This window comes from Salvelinus namaycush, chromosome 1 (genome assembly GCF_016432855.1).
Source record: "Salvelinus namaycush isolate Seneca chromosome 1, SaNama_1.0, whole genome shotgun sequence".
Taxonomy (NCBI): Eukaryota; Metazoa; Chordata; class Actinopteri; order Salmoniformes; family Salmonidae; genus Salvelinus; species Salvelinus namaycush.
This window is the reverse complement of record NC_052307.1, coordinates 17,353,485-17,375,255: the sequence shown is the minus strand read 5'-3', so window position 1 is coordinate 17,375,255 and position 21,771 is coordinate 17,353,485. Positions and strand designations below refer to the sequence as shown.

General features: G+C 44.1%; 2 protein-coding genes across 4 annotated transcripts in view; one reads left to right on the top strand and one right to left on the bottom strand.

The window, feature by feature from the left end:
* Positions 1–8,280, bottom strand: part of LOC120052819 (alpha/beta hydrolase domain-containing protein 17B) — a 19,541-nt gene extending 11,261 nt beyond the window's left edge. The window contains exons 1-2 of one of the 2 annotated variants that reach the window (XM_039000028.1): positions 7,862–8,280; positions 2,517–2,992 (exon numbers count right to left, since the gene is read on the bottom strand). In XM_039000028.1, coding sequence (XP_038855956.1) covers positions 2,517–2,983 — 467 coding nt within the window. In that variant the 5' untranslated portion in view covers positions 2,984–2,992; positions 7,862–8,280. Of the gene's footprint in view, positions 1–2,516; positions 2,996–7,861 lie in introns of both variants that reach the window. The other variant, XM_039000104.1, reaches the window with a different exon arrangement.
* Positions 7,757–21,771, top strand: LOC120052944 (uncharacterized protein C9orf85 homolog). Of its 2 annotated transcripts, XM_039000288.1 has the most exons (5): positions 7,757–8,153; positions 8,639–8,744; positions 8,958–9,064; positions 16,888–17,001; positions 21,340–21,771. In XM_039000288.1, exons 2-5 carry the CDS (start codon positions 8,643–8,645, stop codon positions 21,548–21,550), a joined length of 534 nt encoding a protein of 177 aa, XP_038856216.1. In that variant the 5' UTR covers positions 7,757–8,153; positions 8,639–8,642; the 3' UTR covers positions 21,551–21,771. The 2 variants fall into 2 exon arrangements, with proteins under 2 accessions (XP_038856216.1, XP_038856153.1); XM_039000225.1 differs by lacking the exon at positions 7,757–8,153 and having other exon boundaries at positions 8,570–8,744.

Sequence of the window (21,771 nt, the reverse complement as noted above, 5' to 3'; positions counted from 1 at the left end):
CACACAAAGGTAGAGCACGACCAATATGCGTTTTTTTGGGTCCGATATAGATTCGGATTTTTAGGGGACAAAACCTACCGACAGTTATATCTGCCAATATACTGTTTCCAATATACTGTTTTACAGCAGAGAAAATGAGTCACATTTTTTCACAATGAGTTCTCATACACTGTCATCTAAAAAAACAATTGTCCAAGAAATATGCTTCAAATGTTGATTTCTTACATTGTGAAAATGACACATCATGAGAATGGTGTCCAGAGAAGTTTGAGATGACCTCTTTCACCCTATGTGTTGAAAATCAGTCAATGGAATTGTCGCCCGATATCCATTCATTGGTAACAGAGACAGTAGCTGCTTCAAACAGAAATCAGTGTGCAGCATATGAATCAGATTTCCAAAGCAGGGAAGAGAGGAGGAGAGAAATCAGGTCAGTGTGTCCAAGAAACAAAAACTATTGGCTACCATAGCAATAAAATGATTGTGTAATTTACAATCCAATGAAATCATCTGAAGATGTTAATGTTTTTGCTCCTACTCTTCCATCTCTCTCAAATCCCACCCCCACCCCTCTCTCTCTAACCCCACCCCCACCCCTCTAACCACACCCCCACCTCTCTCTAACCACACCCCCACCCCTCTCTAACCACACCCCCACCCATCTCTAACCTCATCCCCACCCCTCTCTAACCTCATCCCCACCCCTCTCTAACCTCATCCCCACCCCTCTCTAACCTCATCCCCACCCATCTCTAACCTCATCCCCACCCCTCTCTAACCTCATCCCCACCCCTCTCTAACCTCATCCCCACCCCTCTCTAACCTCATCTCTCTCTAATCCCACCCCACCCCACCTCTCTCTAACCACACCCCCACCCCTCTCTAACCCCACCCCTCTCTAAACCCACCCCCACCCCATCTCTCTCTAACCCCACCCCTCTCTAACCTCACCCCCACCCCTCTCTAACCCCATCTCTCTCTAACCCCACCCCTCTCTAACCCCACCCCACCTCTCTCTAACCACACCCCCACCCCTCTCTAACCCCACCCCCACCCCTCTCTAACCCCACCCCTCTCTAACCCCACCCCCATCCCACGACATGCATCCTCCTCTATCGGAGGATAATTCGATCAAGGCTGATTCTGTTGTGCTTTGCCGAAATTTCATTTTAAAGCTGATTTTCTGAAACGGTCACAGGTGACAGTGCACACGGGTGACAGCACACGCACACACATTTCCACAGGACTGTGGTTGTTTCTTGTGTGTGTGTGTGTGTGTGTGTGTGTGTGTGTGTGTGTGTGTGTGTGTGTGTGTGTGTGTGTGTGTGTGTGTGTATGCAGAAGGAACAAGTAGGCTAAGATGAGAAAAATGGCACACAACACACACACAGGTAATATGTGTAGGAGGAAGATCAGCAACAGAAGAGAATGGCTACAGTCAAACGGATGTGAGATTTGCAGGAGAACCACACAGATGGTAGCAGGCATACATGTTTCTCAGCCCCAGCTACAGCATGTCTGTCTGTATGTAGGCTAGTCCCTGTACGGTAATGGTTTCCTGTTTAACTTTACTCTCAGACCTGTCCCATGGGGGCGAGGGGGCCTACTATATGGAGAAACACTTATTCTAGTCAATGTCATCACAGTTGGCAATTTGGGCCCAAGTAACCTCTGTGTTAGTTACCCTCTTCCTGTTTGTGTATTTGGATGTTCCTTCCTTTCTCTGACTCGTTTGTTTGTCCCTTTGATTTGTTGTCAAGATGCAGGAAATAAGTCTGGATTCACTTTTATTCCCCCCAAAACTGTGCATAAACAATATGTAGCCTAAACATCTCACATACGCTCGGACACACACATAAAAGACTCAGCTGAGAATGAAGGACAGGACAGAGGGGAAGGGGATGGGTAGAATCCATAGAGGAAAGCGCTCTGTGTGTGTGTGTGTGTGTGTGTGTGTGTGTGTGTGTGTGTGTGTGTGTGTGTGTGTGTGTGTGTGTGTGTGTGTGTGTGTGTGTGTGTGGGACCCCAGCTGGGACCTAGAGCAGAGCTGCCAGTAAAAGCTAGCAAGAGAAAATAAAACAGGAGAGGGGGAAGTCATAGAGGACAAAGGGAGGAGAGAAGCGAGATAGGAGGGAGAGAGAGGAGAGTGTTGGAGACTAGAGGTTACGTGGGGATCAATTCATTGATAAATGGATGGATGGGATGGCCAGAGGGATGGGGAGAGGAACTGATGAACAGAAAACCATTGCCTTGGGGGCGGCCGGGTAGAAGGTTGAGGAGAAAGCATCTAGCCTACACATTTTCAAACACATCATTTAATGTAACGAAAAATAAATGTTTTCTCCACTTCGCTTTCCAACCAAGAATATTTAAGCCATGGTGCGAGCTTTAGGTGGAACGATAGTCAGCAACTCTTGGGTAGGACACATCAACGTCACAAACAGCCACTTCTTTGCCATCTCACTCCTCCACCATCACCTACCACATCTGCCCTCCTCCCTCGTCCCCTTACTCACCGTGTCCTGAGTGCATGCCAGGCGGCGTCCACATCAGCGTACAGGTTCTTCTCAGAGGGTTTCCCCGAGCTGGCCCCGTAGCCTGAGTAGTCGTAGGAGAAGACGTTGCAGTTGATGCGTGAGCCCAGGCCGATGTAGAAGCTGCTCATCTGGCCCAGGTCCACCGCGTTGCCATGTGAGAAGAGGAGTGTGAAGCGGGCGTTGGGTGAGCAGCGGACAAACATGCACGCTATGCGGTTGCCGCGTGAAGTGCGCGTCATGAAGCACTCGATGGCGTCCTTCTCACGCGCTGAGTATTGCCAGTCTGCGCGCTCAGACAGGTGCAGGGTCCAGCGGCTACCGCTCTCATCACACATGAGGGTGTAGGTGGGCTCCGGGGGCAGGAAGGCCAGCTTGGAGGTGATCTTGCTGGGGCATGGAGGGCAGCAGAACAGGCAGCAAAGCTCACTCAGGGACAGGTGGTTCATCCTCAAACACTGCTGGGGGAAGGGGGAATGAGAGGAGACATTACCATTCACTATTACTAATAGGGTATTATTGACATGGCACATTCAATAGCCTACATTAGCTTGATCTCACCCAGACTGAGGACAAATGAAAGAGGGTTTACGGTCTCTTTCCAGCCCGGTGTACAAGCACACCACAGTTATTGACAGCCATTTTGAAAAATATGCTCAGACACACACCGACACACAGCTGCGACTCACGGCAGTCTCGACCACTGATGCATGCCTCCCACAAACAGACCAACAGACTGAGGCACATACGTTAAAGCCTATAACCAGACTTCACTTCAGCTTAAACAGAAACCCCTTATCAGATATAGAGTCTTATCTAAACACGTTGAGGCTAAAAATGTATTTGTGCTTCGTGACTCGAGCTCGAGAAAAAGCTATAAAATAGCATTACTGTGTTTAGGTTACTAGGCTGGTGTGGAGCGATTCTCAAAGTTCTCTACCCACCCTGTTAGACATATGGGCAAGTGGGAAATGCACATGAACTCCTCTTAGGCCTGAGCTGGTTTTACATACACTATCGATTCCCTTCTGCATGCATGGCCTCCCTTGACCCCGAGATCATTCGACAGCTATAGCACTGATGAGCATTTATTCTGTCTGCCTCAAAGTGTCAATCCTAGAATCGGTCCATTGCTATATAATGCTTCATTCTATAGCTTGAGGACTCCTGATATCTCCAGGAGTGATAAGTATAATTTTTTGTCTTCATCTATTGTTGTCTAGTACTGTCTTTTTGCTAGCTAGGGCCATCTACTTGAAGTGCTGCCTGTCTTCCCAGTAGCCTACTGGGTGTGTGAACTAATGACTGCACAGAACTTTCTGTTGATCGTTGACACATCAAATAGGATTAAGGGGCAGGACAATTTGTGACTGTTGTGGTTTAGGTAATCAGTGACATCGTCAAAACTAAGTGTCTCGTCGTCAAAACTAAGACCGTCGCCGAAACGAAGACGGTTCTGCTGAGTTATTGGAGGAAGGAAAGAGAGGAAGGCTCCACACCACTCTCTCACTTGAGTATCTTACCTAGTTACTTTCAGATCCCATTTTGCTCTTTTGTAGCTTTGGCAACTATGTGTGTGTTTTCTATCCCAGTTCGCTCCTCTCCCTGTAGGCTTTACAGACGCTCCCCACCCCTTGGCTGCAACCCTTCTAATTTAGTGTACCCTGCGCGCAAAACCCATGTGGAATTCCTGCTCTCCGGCAGCGTTTGGAACTGCCTATCTGTGGTCAAGAACGCAGAGTTCATCTTAGCCTATGCTGCCCTTCAGTCCCTAGACTTTTTGGTCCTGATGGAGACATGGATCACCCTAGAGAATACTGCTACTCCAGCTGCTCTCGCTTCATCTGGCTAGTTTTCTCTCATAGTCCGAGCGCATCTGGTCATTGCGGTGGTGGCACAGGGCTGCTCATTTCTCCAAAACTGAGATTTTCTATTTTCTCAACTCAAGCTTAACATTGTTGTCATCTATCGCCCACCAAGTGCCCTTAGAGAGTTCCTTAAACTTCTTATGGCTGGGGGAAGTATTGAGAAGCTTGGATGAATAAGGTGCCCAGAGTAAACTGCCTGCTACTCAGTCCCAGAAGCTAAGATATGCATATTATTAGTATATTTGGATAGAAAACACTATGACGTTTCTAAAACGGTTTGAATGATGTCTGTGAGTATAACAGAACTCATATGGCAGGCAAAAACCTGAGAAAAAATCCAACCAGGAAGTGGGAAATCTGAGGTTTATAGTTTTTCAACTCATCACCTATCGAATATACAGTGGGAATGGGGTCATATTGCACTTCCTAAGGCTTCCACTAGATGTCAACAGTCTTTAGAACCTTGTTTGGTGCTTCTACTGTGAAGGAGGGGGGAATGAGGGCTCTTTGAGTCAGGGGTCTGGCAGAGTGCCATGAGCTGACCAGGCGTGTCCACGTGAGAGAGTTAGCTTGCGTTCCATTGCATTTTTGAAGACAAAGGAATTCTCCGGTTGAAACATTATTGAAGATTTATGATAAAAACATCCTAAAGATTGATTCTATACATCGTTTGACATGTTTCTACGGACTGTAACGGAACTTTTTGACTTTGTCTGCTCGAGCGGCATGAATTTGGATTACTGGGCTAAACGCGCGAACAAAAAGGAGGTATTTGGACATAAATTATGGACTTTATCGAACAAATCAAACATTTATTGTGGAACTGGGATTCCTGGGAGTTTATTCTGATGAAGATCATCAAAGGTAAGTGAATATTTATAATACTATTTCTGACTTTGTTGACTCCACAACATTGCGGATATCTGTATGGTGTGCTTTTTCGGTAAAGCTTTTTTGAAATCTGACACAGCGGTTGCATTAAGGAGAAGTGTATCTATAATTCCATGCATAATAGTTGTATCTTTTATCAATGTTTAGTATGATTATTTCTGTAAATTGATGTGGCTCTCTGCAAAATCACCGGATGTTTTGAAACTACTGAACGTAACGCGCCAATGTAAACTCAGATTTTTGTATATAAATATGAACTTTATCGAACAAAACATACATGTATTGTGTAACATGAAGTCCTATGAGTGTCATCTGATGAAGATCATCAAAGGTTAGTGATTAATTTTATCTCTATTTCTGCTTTTTGTGACTCCTCTCTTTGGCTGGAAAAATGGCTGTGTTTTTCTGTGACTAGGTGCTGACCTAACATAATCATTGGTGTGCTTTCGTCGTAAAGCCTTTTTGAAATCTGACACTGTGGTGGGATTAACAACAAGTTTATCTTTAAAATGAATTGAATTTGGCGCCCTGCACTTTCACTGGCTGTTGTCATATCGATCCCGTTAACGGGATCCCAGCCATAAGAAGATAATGAGCTTGAGCTCATTTCCTGATAATGGCTCACCGCTCTTCGTACTGGGCGACTTCAAGCTCTTGATGTCTGCCTTCGACTAATTTCTTTTCATCTTTTTATTTCCCCTCCTTGCCTCTTTTGACCTTACCCATTCCCAGTCCCTTCCCACTCAAAGCAGGCAATACGCTTGACCTCATCTCTACTAGATTCTGTTCGGCTAGTAACGTCACGGCAACCCCCCTTCAGGTCTCAGATCACTAAATTGTTTCCTTTTCTGTCTCCTTCTCCAACCCTAGCCACTCAGATTGTCATGCGCCATCACAATCGTTTCTTCCACTCTCCCACTACCCTCTTCTATCCTACCATCTCTCTCTTCTGCTAAATCCTTCTCCCTCCTGTTCCCCGATTCCACCTTTTCGACCCTACTATCCTCATCCTATGACTTTCACTGTCCCCGCCTACTCCGTGGCTAAGTGACTCATTGCAAGCTTACAGAACAGGACTGTAAGGAGCTGAGAGAAAATGGAGGAAAACTAACCTCACGGCGGACCTATCATCCTTTCACTCCCTACCTTGTCTTCCTCTGTATCCGCTGCTAAAGCCACTTTCTATCACTCTAAATGCCACGTTTTTCCCTCCAACCCTAGAAAACTATTTTCCACCTTCTCCTCCCTTCTTATTCCTCCATCCCCTCCCTACTCCCTCTGCAGACAACTTTGTCAACTACTTTGAAAAGAAGGTTGGCGAAAGCCATTCCTCATTCACTCAGCCTATTGAGTCCACTGGTCCTGCTCACACAGAACTACCTTACGCCTTGACCTCTTTCTCCCCTCTCTCGCTCCAGATTAAATCCTGCGACTAGTGAGGTCCGGCCGCCCGACAACCTGCCAGCTCGACCTCAACCCCTCCTCCAGACCATGTCTGGAGACGTTCTCCCATTCCTCATCGCTAACCAATGGCTGTGTCCCCTCTTACTTCAAAATAGCCAGAGGCACTCGTCAAGAAACCAACACTCAACCCCTCTGATGTCAAAAACTACAGACCGGTATCACATCTTTATTTTATTTCCAAAACACTTAAGCATGCCGTCTCTGACAAACTCTCTTGCTATCTCGCTCAGAACAATCTTCTTGACCCTAACCAGTCAGGCTTCAAGACTGTTGACTCAACCGAAACTGCTCTTCTCTGTGTCAAGGAGGCTCTACACACTGCCAAAACAGACTTTCTCTCCTAGGGGAAAGAGTATTTTAAATAATCCCACAGCACCTCCCCTAGCACTCACGTGTCTTGTCAATCTTGCAAGCAATCTGGCCATCCAGAATCACAACAGGCTAAGTTCTACCCCATGGAAGCGCACACATCTTTTTCATGACTAGTCAGCCAACATCTATAAAAGCAATTCAGATTCTAGGGGACCCCATAACGTTACACATCAGCTAGGGTTTGTTTTAGAGACTATCCAAAAGGCCTGGCTATAGACATCCTGATACATTTAGCTACAACGTTAGTTTACGGTGGTACTGGAGATTTATCAACGCCTGTCAAGTAGTCTGATTAATCAGGCTGTAATACACAATTAATTGGTATATACCGCCTGATTAATCTTTCTAGTCGGGGGTGCTTGCCAGAAATGATTCGTTGCGATTATATATTAACGTTAAAGAAAATAAATCGTAGGGCCACCTTTTCCAGCCTATGATGACTGAAAAGTAAACAGTGGTCGGCAAAGGTACAGCAAACACGTCGTTGTGTTACGGATGTAATCGTTGCTCTGAGTAAAGTAACGGGTCGCCAAACGACCTATGGGAACTCCTTCCTTCTTCTTCACGCGACGTGATTGAGATGCATAATATCAAAGATGTTTACGCCACACCCTTAAACGAAAGAGAAGTACTTCCTAACAGCCAATAATTGACGTTATTAATGAGCTAATAGTCAATAGAAAATATTTGATAGTAGCTAGCTAGGCTACCCGAAGAGGATCACACACATACCTGGTAATGTTGCGGATTGTAGTTAGTATTTCGATGATTCTGGCGAGTAACTTAGCTAGCTAACTGCCGTAGACAGATAACACGTACAAGTAGCTAACGTTAACCAGGCAGGTTGACTCGAAAATGCCTTAGCTTATCTTCCCTTCGTCCACTCTGGTTAGCAGGGTAACGTTAGCTATGAATCTTCTTGACGTTTACACACGACTACTGTCTACCCAAACCAAGCTACAACTATTTGACACTCAGTCTTGTCCATGTGGTCCGGATATTAACTTAAATGCCTCCACAAGACGTAAGTAAACCAAATATGTTATATAATGTTGACTTCAGTCACAGGTTCAATACTTGTAGCTTAACCACTGTTGCTTGCAGACTGTCTTCTCTACGGAAAACGGAACATAAAAACATCGAAACCGTAGTGACGCCGGTATGATTGAATTGGCTTATAAGAAAGCCAATTAGAAACGACTATTTTCTAACAAAGGCCAATCAGATTGCTCAAGGCGTTACCTCTTCGGTGTAGAATGACGTAATTATTTTATTTTTTTAGCGGAATGGGGTAAGGGAAATGCGTTATCTAAAAGAGATAGTGTCAATACGATATTTCAATTAGAACAATACTATATTTACATGTGGATTTTTATGCTATTAAACGTTGATATTGAGATTTTGCTAAGTTAAATTGTAACTCCTTATCCGACGTCACTCATGACGAGGCATATTCTTCCGGGTTATTTTGTCATGCCATGTGTTGTGGGATCTGAATTCTGATTTTAGCAAAATGAGTTCTCAAAAAGGCAACGCATCTCGCTCGCGAGGACAGAAGCACCAAAACACGACTGCTTACAAGAACGACAAATATGGAGCAAGTGTTCAAGTAAAGGTACGGTCTATGACTGACTGGCTAACGTTACATAGCGCCGTCATTAATACAAGACATGATGGCAGTATGTTAGCAAAACAGTTGGCTAGCTAGCAAACCATTTGAATTCATTCTGTCTGGTAACTATGTCTACCTTCCGTATGGATAATGCAGTGCAGATTTTAGGTCTGTTTTACTTTTCCCTGTGTAAATCTGGTGCTGATATTGTTGCAGATAGCAAACTCAAAGGTCCACGACGGGTTGTGCCAACGCTGCAAGGAAGTTATTGAGTGGAAAGTCAAGTACAACAAATACAAATCCCTCACCCAACCCCGAACATGGTTAGTACGTTACACACACACACACATGTTAAAAATATATGCACTCAGTGTCGTTTGAGAACGTTTTGATCCAATAGAGAGCCAAATGGAGGTAGGATGTACCAAGGTGCATGCATATACCCCACGTATCTATGGTACGCCGTTTGGGTCTTTGCGTGTCAAAAAATATATAACTCAAATAACACAATTCTATTATAGAATGTTGTGTGTACTGAATTTGCACGTGCAAGCCAAGCGCCACCACAACTATCAGTAGCATTGTCAAAGCTGTACAAACAAGCACACACTGGTTGTGTATGAGTATGACGTTGGACAAAATGTGCACAACATTGCACAGGTCTTATTTTCACGATTTGGACATTAATTCGCTTAACCAATCTAATAAACATGTGGAAATGTGAGCAGGATTTTGTATTCCCAGTTGAAATAGTTAGAGAGTGTAAACAAAGTACAAACTTTTACATTTGAATTTCAATAGATCCTTGGTCATGTGACCTACTGACTTCTAACAAGGTTCAGAATCTACACTGTGGGCCTACACTGCACACCCTTTAGTTTGTCCATTGTCATCTCGCATGTTTTTACATTAATTTTTCAAACTTTGTAATTTCAACAGCTCCTTGGTCATGTGACCTACTGGACTCAACCAAGGTTCAGAATGTCAACTGACTAGCCTTATACATGGCACACCCTTTTGTTTGTCCATTTTCATCTCACACAATTTTACTTGAATTGCCTGCTTTGTTCCCCTGAAGGACAGTGTCACTCACCCACCTATTCACTTGGGCCTTCTCTCTGGGGCCTTCCAGGCAGGCCCCCATTGACCTGGTGACCTCTGACTCCTGGCCTCTAGGCCTACACTCCCTGCCCTCTCCCTGGGCCTGAGTGTATAGCTTACTCCCTGGAACTACAGACCTCCAGACCTCTACACCTGCTCTCCCTACCCGGTCAACACCCCTCTCCCTTGGCCTTACACGGAACCCAAACCGGCTGCGTGCGTGCGCCATCGTGCATACATTTATTTTGTCCCCCTACACCAAACGCGATCACGACACGCAGGTTAAAATATCAAAACAAACTCTGAACCAATTACATTAATTTGGGGACAGGTCGAAAAGCATTAAACATATATGGCAATTTAGCTAGTTAGCTTGCACTTGCTAGCTAATTTGTCCTATTTGGCTAGCTTGCTGTTGCTAGCTAATTTGTCCTGGGATATAAACATTGAATTGTTATTTTACCTGAAATGCACAATGTCCTCTATTCCGACAATTAATCCACACATAAAACGGTCAACTAAATCCGTTTTAGTCATCTCTCCTCCTTCCAGGCTTTTTCATCTTTGAAGTTATATGGTGATTGGCATCTAAACTTTCATAGTATTACTACACCGACCGGCAACACTTGTCTTTCAATCACCCATGTGGGTACCTGCTTCTATAAACCAATGAGGAGATGGGAGAGGCAGGACTTGCAGCGCGATCTGTGTCGGAAGTAGAAAGGACTTTTATTTTGTCCCTTGGCAATGCGACGGGAGCGGTGTGGTCAGCCTGTTAGAGTATAGCTTACTCCCTGGAATTACTAAGACATCTATAGTCCCGCTGTCAGGAACCACGTGCTCCTGGTAACCCAAAACAGTCTCTGTGCTCCTGGTGACCCACCCGCTTTTTTCCGCTCAGAGACTAAATCCCCACTCCAACCTCCACAGCCTGAGTGCTGCCCACAGCCCCCTGAGTCTGAGGTCCGAGGTAGTCCGAGTCAGTGTCACCAGGGCTGTGAGTGCCCCCCGCCTTGGGGGAGGCCTCCTCGTGCACCTGGTGACACTTTGACTTCCACAGCGAGTCCCAACCTGAGTCACATTCCCACCAGAGGACGGGCCCGGGCGGATGGGTGACCACCACCCCCTACCTATCCAGAGCCCAATGTCAATGTCTTACGCCTTCTACCCACCTGAGCTCTCACACTCTGTGTCCGGCCCCTGGAACTTCTGCATTCACCTTGTAACCCGTAAGTAAAGGAGGAGGATGATGGAGGAAGAGGCCTTCCGTCCCCGACAAAAGCTTGGATCGAGGGCTGACTTTCAATAGATCGCAGTGAGTGAGCTGCTCTGCTACGTACGAAACCCTGACCCAGAATCATGTCGTCTACGAGTGATTTAGCACCAGGTTCCCCACAAACATGCATCAGGAGAGGGGCGGCAACTCATCCGGCCACACCCCAACCCCGTCACGAACGGCTCTACTCACCTGCCAAAAGAAGCAGGCTGTCCCGGGCCAACCGAAGATCTGCGGCGCTACGGTATTGTTACGTTTAGGGGGAATTCTGACTTAGAGGCGTTCAATCATAATCCCACAGATAGTAGCTTCGCACCATTTGGCTCCTCAGCCAAGCATATACACCAAATGTCTGAAACTGCGGTTCCTCTCGTACTGAGCAGGATTTCTAGTGCAGCAACACATCAGTATGGTAAAACTAACCTGTCCCACGATGGTCTAAACCCAGCTCACGTTCCCTATTAGTGGGTGAACAATCCAACGCTTGGTGAATTCTGCTTCACAATGGTAGGAAGAGCCGACATCAAAGGATCAAAAAGCGATGCCGCTATGAACGCTTGGCCGCCACAAGCCAGTTATCTCTGTGGGAACTTTTCTGACGTCTCCTGCTTAAAACCCAAAAGGTCAGAAGGATCGTGAGGCCCCGCTTTTACAGTCTATTCATACTGAAAATCAAGATCATGCGAGCTTTTGCCCTTCTGCTCCACGGTAAGTTTCTGTCTTCCCTGAGCTCGCCTTAGGACACCTGTTACCGTTTGACAGTTGTACCGCCCCAGTCAAACTCCCCACCTGCCACTGTCCCCGGAGCGGGGAGAAGCGAGAGCTCGCTCAGGGCTTGCCTCACCGGGTAAGTGATAAAATTATAAGAGTAGTGGTATTTCACCGCTGGCCGAGGCCTCCCACTTATTCTACATCTCTTGTCTCTTCACAGTGCCAGACTAGAGTCAAGCTCAACAGGGTCTTCTTTCCCCACTGATTCCGTCAAGCCTGTTCCCTTGGCTGTGGTTTCGCTAGATAGTTGGTAGGGACAGTGGGAATCTCGTTCATCCATTCATGCATGTCACTAATTAGATGACAAGGCATTTGGCTACCTCAAGATACTCTTAATTATGTCCTGCTGTTTACACCCCAAAGGTGGTTTGAGTGCGACCGCGAAGGGTAGCATGCAACAGTCGGATAGCATCAAATTGACATCCAGTCGAGTCACGTCCGGCTGTATCATCAGAGGCTTTTCTGTCTTACAAACTGGACATCAGTTGCCGCTACTAACCTTCAGCTGACTTTAACTGTTTTTTTTTTTTACACCCAATCGACATCAAGTGCCAGCGCAATACTTATAGGATTGAAAACCAAATGCACGTCGCAGTATCTAGCGGCACCATCAACCGGGTGTTGGAAGAAGCAACAGAAAATAATCATCCCCTTTCAATCATTTACTTTCCCAGTCAGCCGTCTGGGACAGAGCTATAGGAACCACCTTTACCAGCGCTTCATCAATATTCCTCACTTGACATGGGGGGGTCACAGTCACCCCACGGGTGATTTGAGTCCGACCGCGACAGGTGGGTACGCTCCTTTTGAATTTAATCAAGTTGACATTCAGTGATCCGTGCCCAGTAGGAACCTAGGCTTCTTCCATCCATTTTTGTGGGTCCACAGCAAATCACTGGGTGTGGATGGTACTACCCACATCAGATGCAGGCCTCCCTCCCCAGACAAGCTGGAGATACCTCTCCCCACTTCGTAGGGCATGAGCCAGATCCATGCAATGCCCTATCACTGCGGGGCCAATGTTTTTAGTCTCCGCCTCGAGTCTAGTGAGCGTAGAGGAAACCTCCCCACCTACAATGTGTGGTGTCCCGCACTCAGGCAAGCCTGAGGCCTGGTAGTGTCAGCTAATGGTAAGGCACATGCCATCTCCACTACATGCTCCAAGGAGTGTGGGAGGAGAGCTCCCACATAGAATGTGTAGAGTACAGCACCCAGGCGGACCTGAGACCTGGCAGTGTCCATAACCGCTAAGCACATTCCATCTCTATTTAGTGCTCCACTGTTAGCGGGACCAGCCGAAACCAACGTTGTATTCAAACTTTTGCGGTTTAGAGTTAGCTGAGTATACAGGGGACGTGTGTTTAAATGTTTCACCACAGCTACTCTGTGATCCGACTGATGTCAGTAGTACACTTTAATCATCTGTCTCCCAGGACTTAACTCCTCCCAGCCAAAGCCAGGGATGCGTTCGCGCCATCATTCTCTGGCTTCCTGTAAAGGTAAGGATTAGTTTACAAGAGCCCTACAGCAAATCATTGTCTGGTGGAACCGCCCTCACATTTTCATGCTTGACCAAAAGCCCCATATTCCAGGACCGAGAGCTCACAGGACGCCACAAAGCTTTCCAGGGCATGGGCCCCTCTCTCGTGGCAAACCCATTCCAGGGCGCCCTGCCCTTCACAAAGAAAGAGAACTCTCCCCGGGGCTCCCGTCAGCTTCTCCTGGATTGGTCACGTTACCTCACTAGACGCCTCAACCCGCCAGTCCGTGGACATTCTGAAAGTAGTTTTGAGGTCAGTAGGTCACATAACCAAGGAGCTGTTGAAATTAGAAAGTGTGAGAAATTCATGTAAAAAGGTGTGAGATGAAAATGTACAAACTATAGGGTTTGTAATATAGAAGGGTAGTCTGGGGACATTCTGAACCTTGTTTGAAGTTAGTAGGTTACATGATCAAGGAGCTATTGTTTTTCAATATTTCTAATTTCATTGAATTCATGTAAAATTGCGTGAGATGAAAATGGACAAACTAAAGGGTGTGCAATGTGTAGGCCCACTGAGTGTACATTCTGAACCTTGTTTGAAGTCAGTAGGTCCAAGGAGCTATTGAAATTAAATAAATAATTTAAAATAGTGCGAGATGTAAATCGACAAAAAAAATGTGTCTATGCCATCTGGTTAGCTAGAACCAGTTTTAGGAGTAATGGTTAAAGAGCTATTGCAATTTGAATAATGTGATATGTCACTGTTGACAGTCCCTAACTGCTGTTGGTGGACATAAGGAAAACTACAGGCGAATATCCATCCTGAATCTGTCTTTACCTCGGTCCACGAACAATGTTTACAATACCGCGTTGGTAATAAGGCATTATTTGTTCGACCGCTACTTCTGGGGTAGCTAGCTAGCTTTAGCTTGGTACCTAGCTAGCACCAATACAACCAGCCTGAAAACAATGAACAGTAGAAACTGCAGTCATTTTCAATATTCTTAGCAATGATTTAGGAATCCTTGTAAGTATTAGCTAGGTAGCCACTTGTTGTTCGCCTATTGCAATTGAACTTCAGTTCATAAAAATAAATAACTAGCCAACTACTTAACCATGTTGCCCAAAGCTAACGTTATAAGCAGCCAGCTAGCTTCATCTGGCTAGTGAGGCTCGACCGGACTGGTTTATATGTTGCGAAGCTAGCCACAATAAGGAGTAGGCACAATAGTGGAATTTGCAGTTTGCCTTCTGAATAAAAGCACCTCTTTTAAAAGTGATGCAGAATTTTACAGTTGGTGGAATCATGCCATATTTAGACAAAATAATGTTAAACAAGGTTGGAATGTGAAGCAATGAAATGGGGTATCAGTCTACTTGGTGACACCCACAGAACACAACTGTGAAGAGTTTACGCAAATATTACCATTGTAGCACTTATCGTGAGACTGTGACTGTGTGAAATCACCTCCCAAGTCAGCCTATTGTGTGTATTGACATTCATATTGCACTGTACAGCTTTACCTAAGGATTGGGTATCAGTCTACTCAATACCAAGATATTTTTTCCCAACGTCCTCAGTTATCAGACTCAAACATCTGTGCAGTATTGTTTTTCCTCGGGAATCAATCAAATGTATTTATAAAGCCCTTCTTACATCAGCCAATGTCACAAAGTGCTGTACAGGAACCCAGCCTAAAACCCCAAACAGCAAGCAATGCAGGTTTAGAAACACAGTGGCTAGGAAAAACTCCCTAGAAATGCCGGAACCTAGGAATAAACCTAGAGGAACCAGGCTGAGGGGTGGCCAGTCCTCTCCTGGCTGTGCCAGGTGGAGATTATAACAGAACATGGCCAAGATGTTCATAGATGACCAGCAGGGTCAAATAATAATAATCACAGTGGTATTCGAGGGTGCAACAGGTCAGCACCTCAGGAGTAAATGTCAGTTGGCTTTTCATAGCCGATCATTCATAGCATCTCTACCGCTCTTGCTGTCTTTCTCTGGAGAGTTGAAAACGAATCATGTTCAATACACATAGTAGGTTGGCAATAAATGTGGCTCAATTAAGTTGTTTCAGAGTCCAGCAATAAGAGCTACAACGCTAATGTTCTCTGGGTGTCACTGAGTAGACTGATGACCCATGTCATTGAGCCACAATCTGTAGGTAAGGCTGTACAGTGAAATAAGTATGCCCCCATTTACAATTCTAGTCTAATACATCCAGTGTGATTTCAACAGATTTTTGTCAAATGAACAAGTATTGTTGATTTTTTTTAAAATATAACATTCCAACCTTGTTTATTATGATCTATTCAATTATGGCATAATTCTACTATTTGTATTCATTTGCATCACTGTCAATTATATACTTTTATTTTGAAGGCTAACCGCAAAGTCCACTATTGTGGCTAATCCTTATTGTGGCTAGCTTCACATAGATGGTTCCAACCACCATTAATCAAATAAGAACTGTCTTATAAATTAGGGTTATTTTAGTTGACACCTAGCTATATGGTTAGCTAGCTAACTATATAGCTACTGAAACAGATTGTCGTTTTGCTATGGTTTTGGGGAAGAACGTTGTTTGCATCCATCAGTTAGCTAGCTTTTTATGACCAGCACTGTAGGTGCGCGAGAGAACCTTACCATCATCATAGCATACGTATTGATGAATCGTTGTGACTGACATGTGAAATACGAGTGATTGTGTAATAACGACGTAAAAAAATGATGAACGCTTTGTGACGTGCAGTCATATTCAGGTCCTGATTGGTCAACAAGCTTATTTGACAATAAGCTTGTTGACCAATCAGGACCTGAATATGACTGCACGTCACATAAAGCGTTCATCATTTTTTTACGTCGTACACATTGTATTTTTTGACACGCAAAGACCCAAACGGCGTAACATACTTATCTAGCCCTACAAAGCTTGACGTCATGTTTACAGTTGATTGTTTTACATTTTAGATTTAGCTGACACTCTTACCCCGACTGTTTTACAGGAGCAATTAGGGGTTAGTGCCTAGATCAAGGTTTAGGGTTATTTTACACCTAGTCGGCTCGGGGATTCAAACCAGTTACCTTACCGTTACTCAGTTACTTTACGGTTACTGGCCTAACACTCATAACTGCTAGGCTACCAGCTGTACTTAATAACAGTAAGTACAGTTATTTTAACAGTAACATTCTGTCTTAGGACATAAGTGTTGGAGTTAAGTACTCGGCAAATGACTGTACTTGTTTTAGCAGTACGCGTCCTGTGTTGGAAGGTATATCTGTAGACAGTTCTGATTGGAAAGTCGTCGTTTGCAGTGCCCAGGAAATAATTAAATGCACTTGTTAGATGCTACCACTCCAAATCAAAACCAAACATGCGTGTCCAATTTAATTGTGTTTTAGTAGGAAAACCAAGGAAAGCTTTTGGGGATATGTATGGGTGAAATGTTGGCTAGTGAAGGGGTGTGAGAGGAGGACATGGGTATTCAGGGAGTGTTTCTATGTGTTTCAGTGTGAAATGTTCTCAGAAGACCGTGAAGGATGCGTATCACGTCATTTGTAAACCCTGTGCCCTGAAGCTGGAGCTTTGTGCCAAGTGTGGGAAGAAAGAGGACATCGTAATTCCGTGAGTGTTCCTACTTCCTACACTATGGTGTATGTGAGTCTAAAGCCCACAAGCAGTCTGCTAAGCTGGCAGAGGTGTTGCTTGGGAACAGGGATGTCTGTTTCTACTGCCGTCTACTGGTTGAAAACAAATAGTACACATTTACCTAATTCATTGTAAGCTAAATAATAACTATGTTCTCATTTAGCATGTAATTTGTTGTTTTGAATGACCGCTATCAACATACGACATGACACTGTCCTTTTGGATTTAAGAAAATGGAAACTACACTGAAGAAAAATATAAAGTTAGAGTTATAGTTCATATAAGGAAATCAGTCAATTTAAGTAAATTCATTATGCCCAAATCTCTGGAAATCTTAAAAATAATGTAGCGATGGGGATCAGAAAATCAGTCAGTATCTGGCGTGACCTCCATTTTCCTCATGCGGCGCGACACATTTCCTTCGCATAGATTTGATCAGGCTGTTGATTGTGGAGTGTTGTCCCACTCCTCTTCAATGGCTGTACGAAGTTTCTGAATATTGGCGGGAACTGGAACACGCTGTTGCACACCTCGATCCAGAGCATTCCAAACATGCTCAATGTCTGGTGAGTATGCAGGCCTTGGAAGAACTGGGACATTTTCAGCTTCCAGGAATTGTGTACAAATCCTTGTGACATGGGGCTGTGCATTATCATGCTGAAACATGAGGGGATGGCGGTGGATGAATGGTACGACAATGGGCCTCAGGATCTCTACATGGTATGTCTGTGCATTCAAATTGCCATCTATAAAATGCAATTGTTTGTTGTCCGTAGCTTATGCCTGCCCATACTATAACCCCACTGGGGCACTCTGTTCACGTACTGCCATCTGCCCGGTGCAGTTGCAACTGGGATTCATCCGTGAAGGGCACACTTCTCCAACGTGCCAGTGGTCATCGAAGGTGATCGTTTGCCCACTGAAGTTCGTTACGACGCCGAACTGCAGTCAGGTCAAGACCCTGGTGAGGGCAACGAGCATGCAGATGAGCTTCCCTGAGATGGTTTCTGACAGAAATTTGTGGCACAATTCTTCGGTTATGCAAACCCACAGTTACATCACCTGTCCGGTTGGCTGGTCTCAGATGAGCCCGCAGGTGAAGAAGCCGGATGTGGAGGTCCTGGGCTGGCGTGGCTTCACGTGGTCTGCAGTTGAGGCTGGTTGGAAATACTACCAAGTTCTCTAAAACAACGTTGGAGGCGGTTTATGTTAGAGAAATTAACATTAACTTCTCAGGCAACCGCTTTGCAATCAGCATACCAACTACACGCTCCCTCAACTTGAGACATCTGTGGCATTGTGTTGTGACACAACTGCACATTTTAGATGGGCCTTTTATTGTCCCCAGCACAAGGTGCACCTGTGTAATGATCATGAGGTTTAATTAGCTTCTTGATATGCCACGCCTGTCAGGTGGATGGATTATCTTGGCAAAGGAGAAATGCTCACTAACAGGGATGTAGACATTTGTGCACAAAATTTGAGAAGCTTTTTGTGCGAATGGGACATTTCTGGCATCTTCTATTTCAGCTCATAAAACATGCGACCAACACTTTACATTTGCATTTATATTTTTGTTCAGTATAGCATGTTAGAGGGATCATTTATTATTACATTTACCACGGTGTTAATTGTTTTCATACCTCGAGATTAGCTCTATGTATAAGTAATGTTATAATAAAGGCATGAGAGGGTGGCCCACAGAATATTACTGCTCTCCGGTGCTTTATTGGAACACCATAATTACAGCGTTTCGACTATACAGAAGTCTTTGTCAGATAAGTAATGATAACACAGATTATTATGAAATGCGTGTGAGAATTCTGGCAACTTTAAATGGCCTTCAGTGGTGAAAACCCTTCGTGTTCAAGTACTCATGAATTTGTTTGAGTACTCATGTTAGCGCTTTAAATCTTGATCAAATGAAATTTTATTTGCATGTCTATAGCACATTTCTTACAACAAATGCATTTCAAGGTGCTTAACAAATAGAAAATAAATCAAATGGGGGTGAAGGCAGAAAGTTCTGTTCCAATTACTGGTTGTTCTGATACAACTAAACGTATTTTCACTGCACTTGACATGAACACATCTTAGCGTTTGAAATTGACTGCTTATAAATGTAACCTAGTAGTAATCCCTAATAATAATATGGGTGCGTAGGGAAGACCGGGGAAATAGCCTGTCAGTTTCAATATCGCCAATCAGGAACAAGCTAGAATCATGTGATTCACCGTGCACATGCTCAGTTTAGTTACAAAGTCATGTGAAGAGGCAAGTCACTGTGCCACGCTAAGCAAATTTTATTTCCCAAAATAGTTTTATGTTCAATAAAAATGCATTCATTCTTGAAATGCACGTTAATTATAGGATATTCTTTTAATGTTTCATTTTACCACAAACACTGTTACAGTATGTTACAATTGACCCTCGGTTGTAACGCTCCTTGTTTGAGACAAAATTACGCATTCTGTTTGCTTTAAAATGATGATGGCTACAGTTGAAGTCGGAAGTTTACATACACTTAGGTTGGAGTCATTAAAACTTGTTTTTCAACCACTCCACAAATGTATTAGTTAACAACTATAGTTTTTGCAAGTCGGTTAGGACATCTACTTTGTGCATGACACAAGTAATTTTTCCAACAATTGTTTACAGACAGATTATTTCACTTAATTCACTATCACATTTACAGTGGGTCAGAAGTTGACATACACTAAGTTGACTGTGCCTTCTGGAAATTCCAGAAAATGATGTCATGGCTTTAAAAGCTTCTGATAGGCTAATTGACATCATTTGAATCATTTGGAGGTGTACCTGTGGATGCATTTCAAGGCCTACCTTCAAACTCAGTGCCTCTTTGGTTGACATCATGGGAAAATCAAAAGAAATCAGCCAAGACCACAGAAAAACAATTGTAGAACTCTACATCTGTTTTATCCTTGGGAGCAATTTCAGGTACCATGTTCATCTGTATAAACAATAGTACGCAAGTGTAAACACCATGGGACCACGCAGCCGTCATACTGCACAGGAAGGAGACGCGTTCTGTCTCCTAGAGATGAACGTACTTTGGTGCGAAAAGTGCAAATCAGTCCCAGAACAACAGCAAAGGACCTTGTGAAGATGCTGGAGGAAACGGGTACAAAAGTATCTATATCCACAGTAAAACGAGTCCTATATCGACATAACCTGAAAGGCCGCTCAGCAAGGAAGAAGCCACTGTTCCAAAACCGCCATAAAAAAGCCAGACTACTGTTTGCGACTGCACATGGGATTGTACTTTTTGGGGAAATGTGCTCTGGTCTGATGAAACAAAAATGGAATTGTTTGGCCATAATGACCATCGTTATGTTTGGAGGAAAAAGGGGGAGGCTTGCAAGCCAAAGAACACCATCCCAACCGTGAAGCACGAGGGTGGCAGCATGATGTTGTGGGGGTGCTTTGCTGCAGGAGGGACTTGTGCACTTCACAAAATAGATGGCTTCATGAGGGAGGAAAATGTTGCTTCAATATATCCACATCATCTCAAGACATCAGTCAGGAAGTTAAAGCTTGGTCGCAAATGGGTCTTCCAAATGAACAATGACCCCAAGCATACTTCCAAAATGGCTTAAGGGCAACAAAGTCAAGGAATTGGAGTGGCCATCACAAAGCCCTGACCTCAATCCCATAGAAAAATTGTGTGCAGAGCTGAAATATTGTGTGCGAGCAAGGAGGCCTACAAACCTGACTCAGTTACACCAGCTCTGTCATGAGGAATAGGCCAAAAGCCACCCAACTTATTGTGGGAAGCTTGTGGAAGGCTACCCAAAACGTTTGACCCAAGTTCAACAATTGAACGGCAATGCTACCAAATGCTAATTGTGTATGTAAACGTCTGACCCACTGGGAATGTGATGAAAGAAATAAAAACTGAAATAAATCATTCTCTACTATTATTCTGACATTTCAGTCTTAAAATAAAGTGGTCATCCTAACTGACCTAACACAGGGAATTTTTAATCGGATTAGATGTCAGGAATTGTGAAATACTGAGTTTAAATGTATTTGGCTAAGGTGTATGTAAACTTCCGACTTCAACTGTACATCAATTTGTAGCAGACAAATCTAAGTTGTTTGTATCACATTTTGAACTCAACTGGCCAAAAAGTAAAACAAATGTGTTACAATTAACCCCGATCCACAATTAGTTCAATAGGCTTTTGTGTCTGAATAACAACGTGTGCTGTTGGACCACTACTTTCAGGCTGTAAAAATCTAAAGGGTTGAATATTTCATGAATCTTTTTTTCATTCTGCTTTCACCTAATAGGGTTGACACAAAGAAGCAGGAAGAGGAGGAAGACACCAATCAAAAGAAGACAGGATGCACTCTGAGGAAGAAAGACTTAGATGAGTTTGACAATGAGGATTTTGGCAACTTGAGCAGTGACTATGAGGACTTTGCCAGTGACTCAGGGCTTGAGAATGGAGGAGGCAAGGCCCCTATCACTGATATGGCACATGTTAATTTCAAAGACTGAAGACAGCCAAACCAAGACCACCATAACTGTACCTCTACTCTATTCATTTAAATGTATTATTATACATATCCTCTGATTATACATACTTTTGCATAGAAGCCTCTTCACTGTAGATTTCACCACTCTCATACAGTAGCCTACTTGTATTTGGGGTTGGAACATTAAATAAACAAAGCCCACTTTCAATTAACTGTTTTGTAATAAATCCTATGGGATATCAA

What these genes read in the sequence shown, in the direction of transcription:
- LOC120052944 (XM_039000288.1), top strand. Translation starts at nt 8,643, where the DNA reads ATGAGTTCTCAAAAAGGCAACGCATCTCGCTCGCGAGGACAGAAGCAC. An exon ending in CTCACCCAACCCCGAACATG is followed by an intron (nt 9,065 to 16,887) that starts GTTAGTACGTTA and finishes TATGTGTTTCAG; the next exon opens with TGTGAAATGTTCTCAGAAGA. An exon ending in AAAGAGGACATCGTAATTCC is followed by an intron (nt 17,002 to 21,339) that starts GTGAGTGTTCCT and finishes TTCACCTAATAG; the next exon opens with GGTTGACACAAAGAAGCAGG.